At 44.1% G+C, this 20,067-nt stretch overlaps 1 protein-coding gene and 1 non-coding gene across 3 annotated transcripts in view; both read left to right on the plus strand.

Annotated features, from left to right (window-relative positions):
* sp3 (phosphatidylinositide phosphatase spermathreecae) overlaps positions 1–20,067 on the plus strand; it is a 241,834-nt gene that overhangs the window by 160,740 nt on the left and 61,027 nt on the right. For both annotated transcript variants that reach the window (XM_075676714.1, XM_075676715.1), the window contains exon 13: positions 14,098–14,340. In XM_075676714.1, coding sequence (XP_075532829.1) covers positions 14,098–14,340 — 243 coding nt within the window. The remainder of the gene's footprint in view (positions 1–14,097; positions 14,341–20,067) is intronic.
* TRNAS-CGA (transfer RNA serine (anticodon CGA)) lies at positions 19,719–19,791 on the plus strand. The gene has a single exon. It is a non-coding gene; the product is annotated as a tRNA-Ser (tRNA).

The following is a 20,067-nucleotide window of genomic DNA, read 5'->3' on the forward strand; positions in this document are numbered from 1 at the left end:
GATGGGCAGGTGATTGCGGCGATGTCGTGTGGAAGGCCGTTCCAGTCCAAGGCTGAACGTGGGAAGAATGATGAGGCAAAAGTGCTAGTTTGTGCATGTGGACGGGCGACTTGAAGGGAATGACCAATGCGGAGTGAAATGTGTGCAGGAGGACTGATGTAGGGTGGATGATGAAGTGAGCTGTAAAAGAACCTATGAAATAAATACATAGTAGCGATACGACGTCAACAAGCCAGGGTTGTTAAGCCGGATTCTGTTTTTGATGATGATATACTGACATTATATGAATCGCATGAATGAATGAATCTTGTGGTATGGTTCTGTACTGATTCTAGACAGTTTGTTAGATATTTTTGGTTAGGGCTCTAGATGGCAGAGGCATATTCCAGCTTAGAGCGTTTGAGTGACTTGTATGCAAGCAATTTTAGGTTCGATGGGGCTAGACGTAGATGACGTTTTAGAAAACCAAGGCTTCTGTTAGCAGATGATATCACTCTAGTGACATGCGCGTTCCAGGTTAGGTCGTTAGACAACGTTACGCCTAGGTATTTGTAAGACTGCGTTAATGCTATCGTGACGTGCGAGATTGTATAAGGGAACAGGAGAGGATTACGTTTTCGATGAAATGACATGTGTTTGCATTTATCGGGGTTTAGTTCCATGAGCCATTGGTTACACCAGTCCTGGACGTAAGTTAAATCACTTTGGAGAGTTAGTTGATCAGAGGGGTTACTGATTGTGCGATATATAACACAGTAGTTCCACTTCACAGTACTTCCACCCATATGGAAGCCCGTTGTATTCATATATTTCAAAAGACGTCACAAAAGCTTCAGTGAGCGGCACTTGCCAATACCCCTTACATAAATCGAGTCTTGAGAACCAAGTAACACCCTCCTGTTTTTTTGATGATGTCGTCTATACGAGGCATCAGAAAGGGGAACAGCTTGGTTTGTTGATTCACGAGACAATAATCTGTGCAAAGGCGAAACGACCCATCTTCCTTTGTAACTATTGGGATTGGAGATGCGAAAGGTGGCATTGAGGGTCTGATGATCCTAGCGTCTAACATTTTCTGTAATTCTTGCTTGAGCCAGACCTTTTTTTTTTTCATGTGTTGTACTGTATGGCTTTCTTCTAACTGGTATTGTGTCGTGAAGTAAAAATAGCACTTCTATGGCGATTGCAGGTGAAGGATAGGCTTGAACACAGAGAAGTTCTGGGTATAACATGTATAACATATCATACATCTGTGGCATTGTGGAACCATCTAGGTGTTCCTTCTGTGGGTGATTTTGCTTCAATTGTTATCTCACATTCCATGAAATATCCACATGGAAACATTTCATATCTGGTCTAGACAGAATAGACATATATTCAACTTCCTCCATGATGAATGCTTCCAGCACCAACTTTTTCTTATTTAAGGAACCCGGAAACAATTTTGACAATTTTGTACAAACATATTGAGTCATTAGGCATGGCCCTTCTAATCATTAATTGATGCAGCTAAGTGCTTTGCATAAAGCGTGTAATTTATTATAAGGTTATAAAAATGTACATCGCTTCCAATCGCAGCACACCACTTGCCTGATTGTTTAGCTGCCCATAACCAAGTGACGTAAGGTGACCATATGATGCCAGTAGGGCAAGCTATCCAATTAGCTGCCCAGGGAGCATCATCGATAATTTTTCCAACTTTATGGTGAACAAATGTTCATAATAGTTGGAATGTTAGTTAATTTGTTTCTATAAAAATGAAGGTAACAGAAAGAGAATGTACAAGGAGAATTTATCACTACACTCAAGCACTTCCGGTGCACAGCAAGTGTCGTCTGCTTGTGTTACAACGTGCTTCATGTTGACGCGAGCTGCGCTGTCTGTGTTGGTCTCGATCTGTTTTTTCGTGAACACCATGGTTTGCCCTTGGGTTGTGGGCTGCAAATGTAGCAATCGGTGACATGTCAAGCTGCGACATTGTGTCACTCTACAAGTCAAACATGCAAGCAGAGTGGCTGCAGCGCAGGTTGTAGGTATTCGATTGGCACCCACATCAACGCATTTGCGGCCATCATTTCACGCCGGAGGATTACTATATACCACTATAGTGTTTTGCAAGTCTTGTATTCGGTTAGTGCTATCTTCTACAGCTCTTGAGGAAGCACATGCTGCTGGCAGGGAGATTGGAGAGGCTTCGCACGCTGGCTCCAAGACAACCAGAAGTAGACAACACGATGTCCCATCATTACGCAGAGCCAGTGAAGGCTAAGCTTAGCCCCGATCACTCGGTGAATGAGTTGAGAAGAAAAAGCATGGCTATCGAGGAGGGTAACTTGTAATCGTCCGTAGCTCTCTTAATATGAGACGCTTCATACAAATTGTGGTGTGAATGTTTTACTGTAGTTGTATGCTACATGTCTACAATGTTTGTCCAAACCATTTCAGGGACCCTTTAAATTCTACTCTTATACATGCCCAATTCTGCATACACCTTACTGTGTCATCGTAACTGTGTACCTTCACAGCATGGCCTGAGTGAATCGCACTATTCTCGACAAGGCACCGATTGATAAGGCTAACAGAAGCTCTGGTACCTAAGTATGTTAACATTTTGTCCGTTGACATTCACTGTGCCATGAAGTACGCTAGCCTTCGTCAAATATACAGCCTCATCTTCAATCATTAGATGTGGTTGTGAATCCTGACTTACTCGTTTTTCCTGTGTCACGTTTGACTTGTCCGGCGTAGTAGGACTGCTTCTAAAGACCTGTCCTGGTGAAAGACGGCGTTATGCAGGGAACTATCATTGACTGACTGGCATGATTCTTGAAAACGACATTGCGGTAATCTGTTGACAAAAACACCTTCCAGTGCATGCAGCACTTCATCAAGCATCATTGCTCGTCCCTTGCCATGCCATGGAGTATAAAAGGTACCATAGAAGATTCTGGTAGGGCAGGTTTGCAAATTTGAAAAAGTCTCCTCTTCTCAAAAAAAGTAATCCAAGAGGCTGCCAGAGTGGCATTGGAAGAATATTGTCCTGTCCCAACAGTCTACAGCATTACAGTAAAAGCTCGTTAATTCGAATTACGCGGGGACGCTACGAAAATATCAATTATGCAAAACTCAAACTAATGAAAGAGAAAAAACATCGCCCCATTAAGGTGTGTATATAGTCCGACGTAGCGTGAGTGCGCGCGCACACTCGCTATGTCACGTTGGCGAGGACAATGTCTATTGGCGCAGCCAACATAACCGGACGCGACCAATGCTGTCCGACATGCCTGACGTCGATATGACTGTTGCTCCATCTGCGCGTTGCACCGACTGCGCCGACCCACAATGCATGGCGCGAAGAAAAAAGGTGCCCACACTGCTTTGCCAATGGTCGCAGACAGCCATTCAAAGTCTTTAAAGCGGCATGCAGGTTGGGGATCGTTCTGCGCATGCTCCAAAGAGAGCAGCCGATGGCACGCACGTCGAAGTCTAGAGGGGACGACATTTTGGCTGGCACCGCACAAGCGATGTGCGTGACTGGCCACAAGCGATGCGCGCTGAAAACATCGGGCTATAAACGCACCTTTACACCCCAGGAACAAGAGCTACGCTCTAAAATTCACTCGTGAAACGCACCACAACCTGCTGTGACATTGGTCTCCGTTGTACTTTCGTAGCTGCACCGGCTGCATGCTGCTGAGTTCCGCTATACGTACTGGTGGCGGCCACACATGTATCTCAGCAATGCTGAGATACGTCGCTGATACGTGTAATAATACGTGTAAACTCCAAGATGTAACAGAAAGGTGTAAAGAAAAAAAAATTAAGGTCTTGAGAGAGGGAGAGAAGTGACCTGTAACAGAGGCATTGGCCATGGCTGGTCAGGCACGAATGCGTCTCTCTCCAGTCAGGCCTAAACAAAGGGCCACAGATGAAAAAAAGCAAAGCAGCGCGGCCCGTGCGGCGTCGCCAGAATCGCCGACGTGCTTTTGCACACTAGCAATCTCTCCATCCATGATGGCGCAAAGTTCGAATTATCAGTGGCGGTGCAAATTTCAGTGTGAATTAGCGGGATGTGTTACATAGTGCTTTCAATACATTGTTAGACGTACCACAGCGGCTACTTCGAATTATGTGAAATTGCGAATTAACGAGTTATGAATTAAAGAGGTTTTACTGTACTTTCAAAAGCTGTTATATAAAGCACCCACCAGGAGCTCCATGGGTCCCTTATGGTCTCTGGTACTCAAGTCGTGCCATTTACGTACATTTCCAGTCAAATACGTTCACATATTCAGCACTTTATCTTCATCGTCCTTCAATTCATTGTGTTGGCATGTGTACTCATAAAAATGCATCCATGTCAAAGTGAAATCTGTTGCACCTTCAAAAATGCCTGATAGCACAAGAGCTTCACACCTCCTAGGAATTGCAGTGATTGCTTGGCTCAAAAGACCCATGAGCTGCTGTTGCTGCTGTAACTGCGATGCGTGAAGCCGCAATACTTCTGTCTTAGATGTCACTGGTGATTCCAGTGAAAGTTGATTTCCAGTAACTCCTTGGGTGGTAGGCCATAAAAATTGTCTATCAAAATCATCTAGCCTAATATCTGTTCTTGCACTGTGTCTGGAGAAAAGCTCTGCGGTGGTCAGCTTTGTCTTTGCCACAACAAAGCAAAATATTTTTGCTGCCTTGGGATGGCCATGGAGAGTCACCTGGCTGTCATCTTGAAATTGGTAGCTCTCCAGGTGAGCCTGGCTGTTCCTCTCTCCACTGTTGTTAGCTCGATCCACATGGTCCTTCTCCGGCTGTGCCAAATGTAATGTTCTCACACATCACCAGATACTCAGACAGATAATGCCATGATTTTATTGATTTCATTTCATTTCATTTATTTACTCTCAAGGCCATACAGGCATTACAGAGAGGAGTGGCAATAGAAAAAAAAACAATGGCTAATGAGGCAGCACATGGTCACAATGGTCACAGATAGCCAACTTGAACGCATTCTGCTCGATCTCTTCTTTTTCGTCTTCTATCTCCGCTCCTTACAACACTGTCGCCTTATCCGGTGTTGTGGCTATCGTAGTCACATAGTCGATAGTGGTGTTGCCTGCCGGGCACTAAAACTCCGTCCACCTCTAGAGGCAGCTGCTACCCAAGAAGTGTTGTTTGATAAGCTAGTCACTATCAGCTGTATATACATCCCTTCCCCATTATCAGCTTCATAAAACTGAATTTCAAAACTACATTGATGTACTTCCGGAGCCAGACATGGTTGGCGGAGAATTAAACGTGCACAACACTTTGTGGGGAGACTCCTGTTGCAGTGGAAAAGGGCGTTTAATAGGAAATTTCCTCTTTTCCTCTGATGCATGCTTACTCAATAAGGAGCTGACATACTATAGTGTTGCACACAAAATGTACTCCTCAATTGACTTGAGCATAGTATCCAGCACACTCATGCCATACCTTAATTGGAACATTATTAACCCCTACAGAAGTGACCACTTCCCAATAGTCTTAAATCTTATAAAAGAGGCTGAATGCTCCCCACGTGTTTCCTGATGGAAGGTTGAATCAGTGAATTATAGAGTTTTCTATGCAGATTTCAAATATATCGTTACTTTTTGTGTAGCTATTATAGTTTTTGAGTTACATGTTGCACAATAGAAAAATATAGTAATCTTTGTGGGCACTTTTTTATGCACTAAATTTTAACAAAGAGCATTGTGCTGTAGCTTCTTTAGCTCTTTGTAGATCAAGAAGTGCCGATATTTAGCCAAACAGCGTGTATAATTACTAGAACTATGCAAAAAGATTAGAGCATTTAAACTAATTTTTTTTCTCAATTCCCTGAAATATGACCTTGTACTTTTGCAACTATTGCTGGGAGATATTGCAATTTCAAGTAGGTATGAGCACTGTACATATCTTCAAGAGCATGCATGTATGCATTCGTTGAAGTGTCCTTTTTTTGTTGTAGTTGCAGTAATTTTAGATGCTGTTTGAATAGATATCGGCACTTAGCAGTCTACACAAAGCTTTTTACAAAAATCTATTTCACAATAATGTGCCCACAAAATCACTCTATTTTGCCCGTTGTGTAGCACATAACTCAATTACTATAGCGGCTACACAAAAACTAATAGCATACTTGAAATCTGCTTGTAATGCTCTATAAATGGGTGGACTTTCATACCTCTGGTTCAAATATTTAAAAAATGTTTTTTCGAGGAGTGTCTCCCCTAGGGATTAAATAAACCATGCTTTGGCTTACCTAACAGACAGGTTTCGTAATAGAGGCTGCCACAAGATCCATCCAACAAACTATTGGGTTAGCCAATAAACGTTACATACCATGGTGGGATGATAAATGTAGGAAAGCATGGAAAAAACAAAGCAAAGCTTGGGCACTGCTTTACAACTCTCCAACTGCTGAAAATCTAATCGATTTCAAACAAACAATGTTGCAAGGCAGTAAACCACGTAGACATGCTAAGAGAGATAGTGGGAAGGAGTATTTTTGTAGCATAAATTCTTACATGGAAGAGAGAAAAGTGTGGAACAGAGTAAATAAATTAAAAGGCCATCACACACACTCTCTGCCCTTGGTAAATACATAGATGATAGCCTGGAAGACCAGACAGACTCAGACTTTCTGGGTGAGCATTTTGAATATATCTCTAGTGCATTACACTACACTGAACCCTTCTTGAAGTTCAAAGAATGCACAGAGTAACTGCCCCTCGAATGCAAAAGTGCTTGAAACGAGGCATGCAATCGACCATTCATTCTCGCTGAACTTAAGGCATCTCTCAACTGTTGTAACAACTCCAAACCAGGTGGCGCTCATATCATGTACGAAATGGTTAGGTACCTATGCCCTGAAACTCTAAAACACTCTTAAGTCTTTTCAATCGCATGTGGGCAACTGGCTATATTCCATCCTCTTGGAAGGAAACTATTATCATCTCAATACCCAATCAAGGCAAGGACCCATCATTAGCCAGCAGTTACAGGCCAATAGCATCGTCCTTGTGAATTATTTGAAAAAATGGTAAACCAGCACTTTATCTGTGTTACGTGTTAATATGTGGGGTTACATTCCGGCAAATTTCGTTTATGCGGGATTGTAGTACAGCGACATTTCATTATCGCAGGTTTCGACTGTATTCGCAACAAGATGAGGCATGTGTATGCTGCAGCAAAAATTCGAAGATAATTCAGCACATCCTAGTAGAATGGATGGAAGCATGAGCTAGTCAACAGTCGACATGAGCAAGATACGTTTAGAGTATTGGTGGGGAAAAAAAAAAAAGAAAAAAAGAGATTGATACGACCAGATTCGTTGCAATCTCAGGTACAAGGTAGATAGAGAAGTTTTGAGGAAGAGAAAAGAATGATTAGGGAGATGTATACAAAAATGCTAGAATGAAAAGCATGTATAGCATACCTGAGTAACTCAAGGAGCCTAGGTGACCATTTGTCACCGCCCAGTTTCAAGAGAGATGTCAATAAATCATCATCATCATCATCTTTATTGCAAAAGTGAATTCCCTGCATACTCTCGTTCCACGCACAATGTTTTATTCTGTTTATATCGACAGTGTGCAGGTAGGTTTTAAATCGTGCAATATTGTCATCTGCGAACGACAAGTGCAGCTTGGAATAAACATATTGTCTAAATCGGCAGATGAACATGGGTTTAAAATAAACGCCCAGAAAAGTACTTGTGCTAAGTATTGCTGTTAAGAAAGATGAACTCTTTGAGCAATGAAGATAAATTCCTAGAAATCATTTTAGACTCAAAGCTTACATTTATTCCCCATATTAAATACCTGAAGACGAACGTCCCAGAACAATGAACCTCTTAAAGCTTCTGTCATGCACAACATGAGGTAGCGATCTGAAATGCCTCCTGGACTTGTACAAGAGCCTTGTCTTTTCTTGCCTTGACTATGGTGCTATAATCTATCATTCTGCGATGCCAGGTGCACTAAAAATCCTAGACCCTGTTCACCATTTAGGTATTGTGGGGATGCGCGACTCTCGCGCGTCCCCTGATGTTTTTCCCGCATAGCGCGTCTCCTGTAATCCCACTTCGGTGCGTGGCCTGCGTGACGTCAGCGGTGGTCAATGTGGTTGAAGCGCGGTGCGAGAGATGGCGCGAGCGTCGCGCCGCTGCGGGGTTACTCGGGCGTCGGGAGACAAGGCGCTCGGGCTGTTGGGTTCGAGACAGGAAGCGGGACGGCCGTGCCGCACGTGCAGCGACCCTCTTGCCCGGCGGGTCGGCGCGCGGCGGGGACGTATCCCGCGTGCGCGCCGACCCATGCTTCTGCGAGACCGCCTCGCGTGGCCGCCCTCGAACGCGCCACGATTCGCGTGACCATACACGCGAACGACCAGGCCTTGGGATCCAGCATGGGGCGAACATATTCGCTCGCTTCCGGTCGCGGTGAGTCAGACTTCTAGATTTGTCGCGCGCCCATCGGCATGTTTTGTGGATAGCAACTCGGCTAGCAGGCATTGATTTATGAAAGGTGCAATAAATGCCCTTGTGATTGTTTGCACTACTGTGTTGTCGTTCCTTTGTCCCAAGAGTACGGGTGTGAGAGACCCCACAGTATCCACCTCGCAACTGGTGCTTTCAGGACAAACCCTGTAGAAAGTCTCTATGTAGAATGAAATGAGTGGTCACTCCGACTACAGTGGTCATAATCCAGCTTCATGTATTATCTAAACGTACATTCGAATCCTGAACACCCTAGATACAAAACTAAACAATGTGTCCTGTGCCTTACTTTTTGACAATCAGCCCACAGCAAGAGAGCCCTTCTCACTGCATGTGAGGAAGCTCGGTGAAGAAATGTGTGTCCCACTTCTAGAACATTGTGTAATGCCTCCAGTAAAGGTGCTACTGCCATGGCAGTGGTAGCTGGAAGAATGTGACACATCGTTTATCAAGGTCATAAAGCACACCCCAAAGACATGCATTTTAATGCACTTCCTTGTACTTCAGACGAAATACCCATGCCCAGAGTATTACACGGACGCATCAAGGTCACAGGCCAGCAAGTTTTTTGCAGCACTCGGACCATCCTTTTCTGAATCCAATGTGCTGCACCTGGAAACAAGTATCTGTACAGCTGAAGCATATGCAATACTGTCGGCTGTGAAGCATATCAGGAACACAAATATACAAAAAGCCATTATATTCACAGACTCTCTAAGTGTTATGACAACTTTAAAGTTGGTTGGTAAAAGTAAACATTCTGTACTGAATTTTTTTTATTCACTTCTGTGTACAGTATACATGTCTAGCCAGCATGTCACAATATGCGGGGTTTTTGGGCATAGAGGCATTGAGGGCAATATGCTGGCAGATAAAACCGTTATATCAGTAGCAACAAAAGCCAGCAACTCTGTAGCTCTCCCTGCCATAGACTTGAAGACTTTCTTATAGAAAAAGCTGAGAGGCAACTGGATGGGTTCATTGGACACTGAAACATCTAGTAAGCTGCATGTTATTAAGCCACAGTTAGGGAATTGATCACCCATAACAAAAACATGGCAAACCAAGATCATCATGTGTTGACTAAGAATTGGGCACACATATAGCAGACACTCATAACTGTTGACTGGCAATGACCCACCTATCTATGGTAAATGTGGCGAGACGTTGACTGTCCTGCATATATTGCTGGAATGTTTTAAATAGAAGATCAAAGAAAAAAACACTTTCGTTCACCATACCGTCAGCAAATTTCACTTCATCCAGCAATGTTCCTTGGCAATGACTCACTTTTTGATAGCAAATCAGTTTCAGCTTTTTTAAATGTTTGTTTACTGCATGTTACACACACAAGTGATCTGTAGGACAGCCTCTTATCGGAAGCTGCTGCTGCAGTTGTAGCATTTAGAGAATGTGCTTCCCTGCCCTTACGTACAAGGGCTTGGGTGAGGCATAAGTGCTACCTGAATATTCTTATAATGTCACTTTGCAGCATGTATTTTATGTTCATAGCTCACCTCACATGTCAGTTTTAATACATACACAGTATATTTTATGCATTTAACAGTGCATATTTTAGGCCACTATACAGCCAATTTACATCTATAACATTTGTCATTGAATGCACCATCGTACACCTCATACTGTTTCCTGGTGCTCATTGGCCAATATTGGCCCTTGTGCCATCAAACACCATACATCATCTTTATCAGACTAAGGCACCATGTGTGTATCAGTAGGGGAGTACGACAATGAGGAAGAGCAGCTGAAATGGAATTCTGTACTGAAATTGCCGATGTTCATTGTTCAGCTGTTATACAAATGCTTTTAGTGAGCCCTCACATTAAGAGAGTTTGTAATGAAGTAGGTGATCATTAACCTGTTTTTACCACCGCAATGGCGTTAAAGGTACTAGAAGAAGGATTGTGTGTGTGTGTGTGTGTGTGTGTGTGTGTGTGTGTGTGTGTGTGTGTGTGTGTGTGTGTGTGTGTGTGTGTGTGTGTGTGTGTGTGTGAGAGAGAGAGAGAGAGAGAGAGAGAGGGGGGGGGAGAGAGAGAGAGAGAGAGAGAGAGAGAGAGAGAGAGAGAGGGAGGGAGGGAGGGGGTTTCTTTCATGTAGCCACTGATTACTTTTACTGCATAAACATGTTGCATAAAACTTTAGGGTAATGTCTTTCGAGGAAAATGTGGTACCTGTGTTAAAATGCTTGGAGTACAAAAAGATTTATTACTTTCATTCACTGTGTTCATTGTAGAACTCTGGAATCTTGGGCTCATTTAAAAAAAATTCTGACTTTGCGTTCATGATGCTATATGTCATGCTGGCAGAGAGATGGTAAAAGCTGGTGATGAGCAACAGCAACAGCACAGGAGATGGGAGGCTGGCTAGTATGTAATTTACAAGCTGTACATTTCGCAAGTAGACATATGTGCTTTACTGCTTTACCTTCATTCGCTGTGTTCATTCTAGAACTCCGGAATCTTGGAATCATTACATTAAAAAATTCTGGCTTTGCCTTCATGATGCCATGCTTTGTGCCAGCAGAGAGAGCGTAAAATCTGGTGATGAGCAACAGTCACAGTACAAGATAGAGGAGGCTAGCTAGTATGTAATTTACAAGCCCTGCACTTCCCAGGTAGACATATGTGCTTCATTGCTTTACGTTAGGTCGCTGTGTTTATTGTAGAACTCGGGTGTATTGGGATCATTACATTAAAGAATTCTGGCTTTGCCATCATGATGCCGTATGCCGTGCTTGCAGAGAGAGGGTGATGAGCAACAGTAACAGCACAAAAGACAGGAGACTAGCTAGTACATAATTTACAAGCTGAACACTTGCCAGGTAAGCCCTATGTGCTTCACGGCTTTTTTCTTTCATGCACAGCTTGCAACCAGAGAAAGACCCACTGGTGGTATCAGAATACACATTGCTGACTGCTTGTTTGATTTTTTCTCATTTATTCATTTTATTTACAATACATCACAGGGGCTTCCGAAGAAGCATAGAGTGAGGGGGGCATAGAGCTATAAACAGTTATGTCAGCAGACAACAACTAAAAGAAAGCACTGGAGTGTCATCAATGTACTATACAGACCTATTCAGTATGTAATACAAGAGAATGTGGAATCCTTATGCAATATTAAAATGTCTGCCCAGTTCACAAAAGTGGTTATGGTCAGTGATCGTGATGATGGCTTCGGGAAGATCACTCCAAAGTGCAATGGCACGTGGTTGTGCAGCTGAATTAAAAGCTTGAGTCCTTCCAAAAATGCATTTGATGCTCAGGTTCTTATGTAGACGTCGTGATGTGTGCGTGGGAGGGTGAATTGGTAAGCGATGAGACGGTAGGATATGAACATATTTATGCAATAGACATAAAAGTGAAACAAAGCGACGGGTATCCAACGGCTGGAGGTCAAGTTCTTGTTTAAGGTTAGTAACACTGAAATGGTGGTTGTAGTTACCCCTTCATTGACGAGTGTTTTCTACAGGCAACATACCAGAAATTTTTTTTTCTTGGCGAGTTTCGGTATTGAGTATGAATTTTATGGCTAAATGTCTTTGGCCAACACTGCATAACAGGCGGAAAGGGTCATTTGTTGATTTATAGTAGGGACACTGGACGAGGAAGAAGTTTGGCACACGGCTCACTGTCGTTTGAAAGCAAGGTCAGAGAAGACAGGCCATGCAAGTTATCCAGCTGCAGTGGTGTCACACATGTGATGTAAAGCAAATGAAATGTACACATATGGTTCACATATGATGACAGCTGTCTATACAAATTGAAAACGAAGCCTTAGGTGACTTGGGGTGAAGCCCACATCCAGTTTCCTGTCTGGGGTTTCTCCCTTTTCATAAGAAAATTTCCGCAAAATATTTTGCTCTTTTTGTTGATTATGCTTATTCTTGATGTCTTCTGCACATTTAGATGAAAAATAAACATTTTTCTCGGTATTTATGTGTCTCGTCCCTAAAGGGTTAGATGATATAAAGTGAGTGACCCTATTTTGGATCGACTCTGTCTTGTTAATGAGGTACTTCTGTCTTGTTAACGAGGTACTTCTGATGAGGAGACCAGACTGCCGAGGCGAATTCTAGCTGCAATTGAAAAAGTTATATAGGCTAATTTACATACATTTGAGTTATAATGACGTAAATTACAACACAACTAGCCAAGTGTTTTAGATGCCTTAGCACAAATGGTAGTTATGTGCTCCTTTCAGGAGAGAGTAGGAGTTCAACTGATTCCTACGTAGGTGTATGAAGAAGCATGAGGTAACACTATATTATTTATATAATAAAGGAAGCTAGATGTAGAATGTTCACGACTGAACGAAACTACCTTGCTTTTAGTTGAGTAAAGGGTCATTAGCCATTTCTTACGCCAGGAGTTAATAGTGTTAAGATCGTTTTGAAGGTTAAGATGGTCATTAGCATTTTTAATAACCCAGTAGACAATACAGTCATTGGCAAAGAGCCTTATACTGGAAGTTATGTTAGTGCTAATGTCATTAATGCAAATTAAAAATAGTAAGGGGCCCAGGACACTACCCTATGGTACACCAGATATTAAGTCACAGAGGGAAGAAGAAAAGTTACTTGCCAGTGTGAATTAAAGGTGACAAGGTAAAAAGTTTCTAATCCATGACAAGGTTAAACTGTCAATTCTAAGAGCTGATAATTTTTCAATAAGATAGCAACATGCTACATAGTCAAATGCATTAGAGTAGTCTAGAAATCATATCTTATATATCTTGTCCAATATGTAACCATACTGACTCCAAGCAACGGTGCTTACTGAACTTTCATTGCTGAACGGAATTTAGCAGGTCACTTGCCTGCAAAAGCACTGTGTCTGTGTACACTGTACAGTCCAGTCTTTTGCGCTGTTCGGTTTCCTTCAACAGGTCACTAAATTTTTGGAACACATCACCAAGAGTATGAAAAGGTGCTGCCACTATCACCTTACCATACAGAGCTACCATAGTTAATGTGTGCCATGCTTTCCTGAGGTCGCTGAGCATGAGGTCGTGGGATCGAATCCCGGCCACGGCGGTCGCATTTCGATGGGGGCGAAATGCGAAAACACCTGTGTACTTAGATTTAGGTGCACGTTATAGAACCCCAGGTGGTCAAAATTTCCGGAGTCCTCCACTACGGCGTGCCTTAAATCAGAAAGTGGTTTTGGCACGTAAAACCCCATAATTTAATTTAATTTTTCCTGAGGTCACTGTGCAGAGGTGCCTACATACAACGCAACCAACACTATGCATGAGACATGTATATGGTTGGAAAGGGAGGTGAGCATGGTGACCGCAGATAAATATTGTAGAAGGCGCATTATTACCTTCGCATCTGTTATGGTTATTGCAGGAAATATTGTAATGCTTTTCTATACAGGGCTACTTCATGGCATGTGGCTGCTCTTTCTGTCCTCTTCCTGGATTGAATCTGTCCTGACTTCCTTTCACAGAAACCTAAATCTGGTGACACTGATGGCTTTAAGCTTGAAGGTCATTTGTTGTATGAGACAGGTTTCTTTTCACTGAGCACAGGCAGTTATAGCTTACCTACTTTATTGCAGGTACTATGTGAACCGGTTCAAGGATGCTTACCGGCAAGCCACTATTGACCTGATGTTGGGCAATCCAATCACAGAAGACTTTATGGCAGTCAGCCCAGAGCAGGATGATGAGCCTGTACTGGAAATGCAAGACCAGGAGCACCAAGAGCATGTCAAGCAGTTGATCGAGCACTGCAAGAAGATGCTGATTCCTGAGAGTGAGGTGGTGCTAGGAGGATGGGCTCTCATTGATGCAGACCCTGTGTAAGTGGCTGTGCCCTTTTCTCTGTGTGAATGATTATGTCTGCTGCTTTTCTGTCATAATTAGGCATTTTCCATGAGGTCCCCATCAGTGGCGTAGCTAGGTCGTCTGGCACCCGGGGCCCATAGGTCTTCTGTCAACCCCCCCCCCCCCCCCTTGATGTAGTCGAGGAAGGCGAGGATATCGACAATTTCCGGGTTTCATACTGGGCGCCGCCCGCAGTGCCAAAGTACTGTAGGTTGTAGCGCCCAAAACGATTCTGTTTAAGAAGTTTTTGTTCAGTTAATAATATGACTTTGAGTCCTCAATTCTCGAATTGAAGTGCTTCCTCTATAAGTACTAATTACGGGATTATTAAGGATATGGTTACTTATCTGCCATATTTTTCGCGCTACCGAGTTCCTAGTAATCACAAAAAGACATAACTTCATAGAATCTCGATCGGGAAATATCCTTACAAAATTCACCTTTCTTTTTTTATAAAATTCTGTGCAGCTGATACAGACACTGTACTTGTGACATGAAGTCACACAACAACAACAGTTTTCTGAAACTTTCGAGGGTAAGAAGGAAAGCGTGAAACATAATGGCAGGTATCGCAGCGGCTTCTCGGAGCGAGCGGTAGAGGGGAAGTAAAAGCGAGCCGGACATCGCGGCGGGCCCGCGACTACAGCCTGTCGAGCCATACGACGCCAAACTCTTCGGCCGAACCGAGTCTGAAGACGATCCAGAGAATCCCATTCGCGACTTTTGACCGCCCCACTTATGCAACGTCGCTCTCAACGAACGCTTCGCCGTAAACGCGAGCGCCGGGCGCGCTGATTGAACGCCCTCTTGCTGCTGTCTTTGTTCGTCTTCGCTGCGCGTTCTGAACGGAAGAGGGACCCAAGAGCCCCAACGCCTTACAGCGCCTCACTGTATGTTTCGCGACTCCTGCTCCCAGCATGAACGCACAGCACGAGTGCACCCCACATGAAACGTTCCGCTAAGGCAAGTAGTTTAGCGACCATTTCGCGAATTAAATTTGTTAGCCCGCCCATTCGTGCAATTATTTCGTGGGGTGTTGATAGAGCTGCAGTCGACAATTCTGCGGCGCAACGCATCGAGTGCCTGAGCTCGGGCTACTGGATACCGGAGCATTCTTTGCAATTTACGCCCAGTCAAGCCAGCGGAAAGAGGGGTGCATTCAGGCGTAAATAACACCCCCCCCACTGGCCCATTGCACCCGGGGCCCACGGCCCCCCGGCCCCCCCTGTTGCTACGCCACTGGTCCCCATAGCCTTGCACAGCTGTGACTGAATTGTTCCCAACCCTTAAATTTGGCATTTGTTTCTAGCCACTGCAGCAGCAGTAGAAAGGTAATAAAACGCAGTTAGTGCAGTACATTCAACTTCCAGTAATTCGACCATGTACGATGAAATTGACAGAATTATCCAGAATGTCGAATCAAAGGGGAACTGGGCTTTTGCATCACGAGAAATGGCCTAACAATTGATTTTTTGAAAATCACATTTTCAATTTCTGTAACCTTTTTTTCTATTTGATTCCGAAATATCATCACCGAAATCCATGTAAGAATGCTCCAAAAAATTTGTGTCAGACAAGGTGGCGAAAAATTTCGTGGAAGTCACAAAAGAACAGCGTTTTTCCAGCTCCATTATCTCCAGAACAGTGCAGCCATAAGTCACCATCTTGGTCTTATACTAGCTATGGTAGCTCTGTTCAGTAAGGTGATAGCGGCAGCACCTTGTCATACTCTCATTTCTCAGTCTTTAGGTTTGCCGCTTCAGCTATCTCTTCCATACAGAAACAAATGCACAGAAGCAAACAATTGAAGGTCATTCTAGAGTCTCCAATTGGCCGCACCTGCCACGTGACTCCAGCACAGTTCGCCATTGGTCCGGGGCTCGTTCCATCGCAAAAGCGTCTGCTCTTCACATCTCGTGAGCTCTCGACATCTCGACCACTGTGATCGCAATGAGTGTCAAAACAGGCGCGCCGTGGACATTGCAGAAGCGCAGTCGACCCCTTTGCTACTTGACGTCTCGAGCCCACAGCTAAGTATTCCGAGCATTGGTGGTGCGGGCTTCATGACCAAGCACTTTGCACACGGAATCCTCGGACATATGGATAAGCCTTTCGAGCATCGGTGCTTCAGACTTCGCTTCCAAGTTTACTTCCAAGCACATTGTGCAGGCAATCCTCGGATCTACGGCTAAGCCTTTTGAGCATCAGCACCATGACCCAGCACATCACACACGGAATCCTCTGGAGCTGCGAACATGCACATTGTTTACTCTTTGGACCCGCGGCTAGGCATCTCGCACATTGGCGCATATGACTTGGCAATCAAGAACATCACGCGTGAAGTCCTCAGGCCTACGGCACCTCGGGCTCCATGACCAAACACATGGCGCACTGAAGTTGGACTTTTATTTTATATATTGGTGCGAAAGCATGAAATGGCTCATTGAGTGAAAAATCCGGTGTCTGTAGCATTAAAACAGCACTTAAATTCCCATTCACTGTGACACCACGGCACAAGCACGCCTCGATAAAGCAGAGCAAGCGAAAGAGAACACCTACTGCCTCAGTAGCACACTAGGTGTTTTATGAGGGGAGAGGGCATTGCTGCGATGCCTTGTCACCCTCAGTCTCGGAAGCCTGTGTCATCCATGCTTTCCTTGTCCGCGCATGCTCTTTCCTGCATTTTAACTGGGCCTCAGTAAGGCCAAATCAAAATGTGCCAAGCGTATCAGCGCGCTCGCTTGCCTGCGAGGAGTTCATAACTCGAAGGACTGCTCAGCGGCGTTCAATTGGACATTGATGCTTTTGCATTCCCAACTCATAACAAGTACTTAGGCATCCTTTTTTTAGATTTCTTCTTAAATTTATTTTTCTTGGGCACAGTTTCTGGAACTACAGTGCAGGTCAAGACTTCCTCACTTTTTTGGTTTGACTATTTCTATTCATTGAGGCCCAAAGTGTGTGTCTAATGTGAAGGTGCCAAGAAAGTGCAGAAGGGGGGAAGGGGAGGACAAGAATGTCACATTTAACTATGCTCAAAATATCAAAAAAACCTTCCACTGCATTCCGTAAGCTCTCCAGGCCCTCAAAATGTTCGACGGAGAAAAAATCTGTACAATACAATGTTCTAAAAGTATAGTAGCTGGTGAAAACATTAGGCCACAAGAACACAGTTTAACCCTCCACAATAGTGCTGGCTTGCAATGCACGCATGTTTCAGCTTGTGGGGTTCTCGTATCTCACAGGAGTGCCAAACACCGTGAGTTCAAGCCACAGCGCCACATAAGCTGTCACGTCACGTCACATAATCTAGCACGCCACACTCATGCCGCAAAAGGAGGGGCACCGAGCACTGTGCAGGCGTGAGAACACACAGTATTGACCTATGTTGGCGGAAACTGTCTGTTTGTCTCCGGCGACACCCAACACTGCAAGAACGCCCGGTCCCGGGCCAGTGCGGGAATCAAAGGGCTCCCACGCCAAGGGCGCAAAGCACAGACAGTGGTGCCGCTAGCATGTCACTGCAAAAGGATGGCTCTCCGCAACACACCACTAAGAAAAGTCCCCGCAGCTATGCTGCTTGCTCTCATGATAACGAATGGGCCCACTCACAAGAGCTCGGGCAGTTTTTGTTGGCTTGGCATTGCGATAAGTGCTTCTCAGTGCCATACGTGTACGTACTGTACGATGTCCCAGAGAGATCTCCCTCGCACTCAATCTGGCAACCACAGCTTCTGCCGCTGGCAATGCAAGTGCCTCCGGCGCAAACCGGTTTGTGACCAAGGTCACCACTGACAACCGTTACTAGTGAAAAGGGTGAGGCACAGGGATGACAGAACAGGTGAATGCCCGTACAAAGGCGCCGAAATACCTCAATCCCCACATCCTCCTTTCCTTAAATGCCCCCCTACCAGTCTGTCCAAGCAGCTGGTAGCATGCACCAAAGACAATTGATCCTTTCATGCACTAGCTAAATGCTAACGTCAGTCCAGCAGCTACTGCTAACGCTGTATTCTGACATACAAATGGATGGATGCGGATGGTTGTTGTGAGCATCCCCTTTGGAATGGGGGGGTGAGTTGCGCCACCAAGCTCTTGCTATTATACTGCCTAATGTCCTACCCAAGTTAAAAAAGAAGAAAAAAAGAAACCACTATGAACTCCCACAACCACATTTTCTGACCCCCTATTGCGAACTTTGCTTTTGTACGTCTCCGTTTTTTGTCGTTTCCCTACTTTTCTTCCACCAATCTCCCAATTGCCTCTTACAACTAAGACACTTAAGCGCCACCACTCACAAACCATCCGCTGCCAAGGTTGTGAGTGGTGGCGTTGGCTAACCCTACCAAGGTTAGTTCTAGTAGTAACCAATAAGTACCCAAGAAAGTGAATGGGGAAACCACTCCACAGTAGCTCAATTGGTTAGAGCATCGCACATGTCATTACGTGAAGACGTGGGATCGTTCCCGACCTGCGGCAAGTTGTTTTTTCATCCACTTTCATTGCCATTAATTTATAATTTTCTTAATTCAATTAGTAAGTACAAGTAATTTCCACTATGTTTTCCTTGGTGTCTTTGTTTGTTGGCTTCTCATGATATGATTAATAAATGTCGGGCCCTTTGGTTAGCCCCCTTTCTTTTCGACATTACACATTGTGTAATTCATGCTTCGTAACGGTGTGAGTGGCATGTACTTTGAATCAGTTTTTTTTTTCCTCATCTAGTCTATAAGTTATTGCATGTTTTCTTCGAGAAGAAAGGGGGTTAACTGAGGGGCCCGATTTTTATTAGTCATATCATAAGAAACCAACAAACACTGACACCAAGGACAACATAGGGGAAATTACTTGTGCTTAATAAATGAAGTAATGAAACGATAAATTAATGGAAATTGAAGTGGATGAAAAAACAACTTGCCGCAGGTGGGAACCGAACCCACAACCTTCGCATTTCGCATTTTTTGTTTTTTCATCCACTTCAATTTCCATTAATTTATCGTTTCATTACTTCATTTATTAAGCACAAGTAATTTCCCCTATGTTGTCCTTGGTGTCAGTGTTTGTTGGTTTTTTATGATATGACTAATAAAAATCGGGCCCCTCGGTTAACCCCCTTTCTTCTCGTTTATTACATAACGAGGGTCCCGAATCCGGCAACATTGATGCCTTTAGGTAGCATATGTGGGTTTATTGACCAGTTGCCTTCACCCAAAAAGATCACGTTCTCGTCACGCCTGCGGCATGAAGGACGTTCCACGTCCGCCGCCAAGGTCTGAGAGTGGCGGCGCTGGCTAACATTCCCAGGGTTCTACTAGGGCACATAAATACCCAAGAAAGTGGATGGGAAAACAGCGCCGCGGTAGCTCAATTGGTAGAGCATCGCACGCGAAATGCGAAGGTTGTGGGTTCGGTTCCCACCTGCGGCAAGTTGTTTTTTCATCCACTTCAATTTCCATTAATTTATCGTTTCATTACTTCATTTATTAAGCACAAGTAATTTCCCCTATGTTGTCCTTGGTGTCAGTGTTTGTTGGTTTCTTATGATATGCATGTTTTCTTGTGATCTTAATGTTTGTCCTGAATTAATTTTAACTTATTGAGTGCCTCTGAGTTTTAGATGGTAGCTCAATTAGCACTTGAAAGAATCCTGTCAAAAGTGCAACGCTTCTCAAGACAACTCTGTATCTGAAAAGTTATTTTTC

This window comes from Dermacentor variabilis, unplaced genomic scaffold, assembly GCF_050947875.1.
Source record: "Dermacentor variabilis isolate Ectoservices unplaced genomic scaffold, ASM5094787v1 scaffold_12, whole genome shotgun sequence".
NCBI lineage: Eukaryota > Metazoa > Arthropoda > Arachnida > Ixodida > Ixodidae > Dermacentor > Dermacentor variabilis.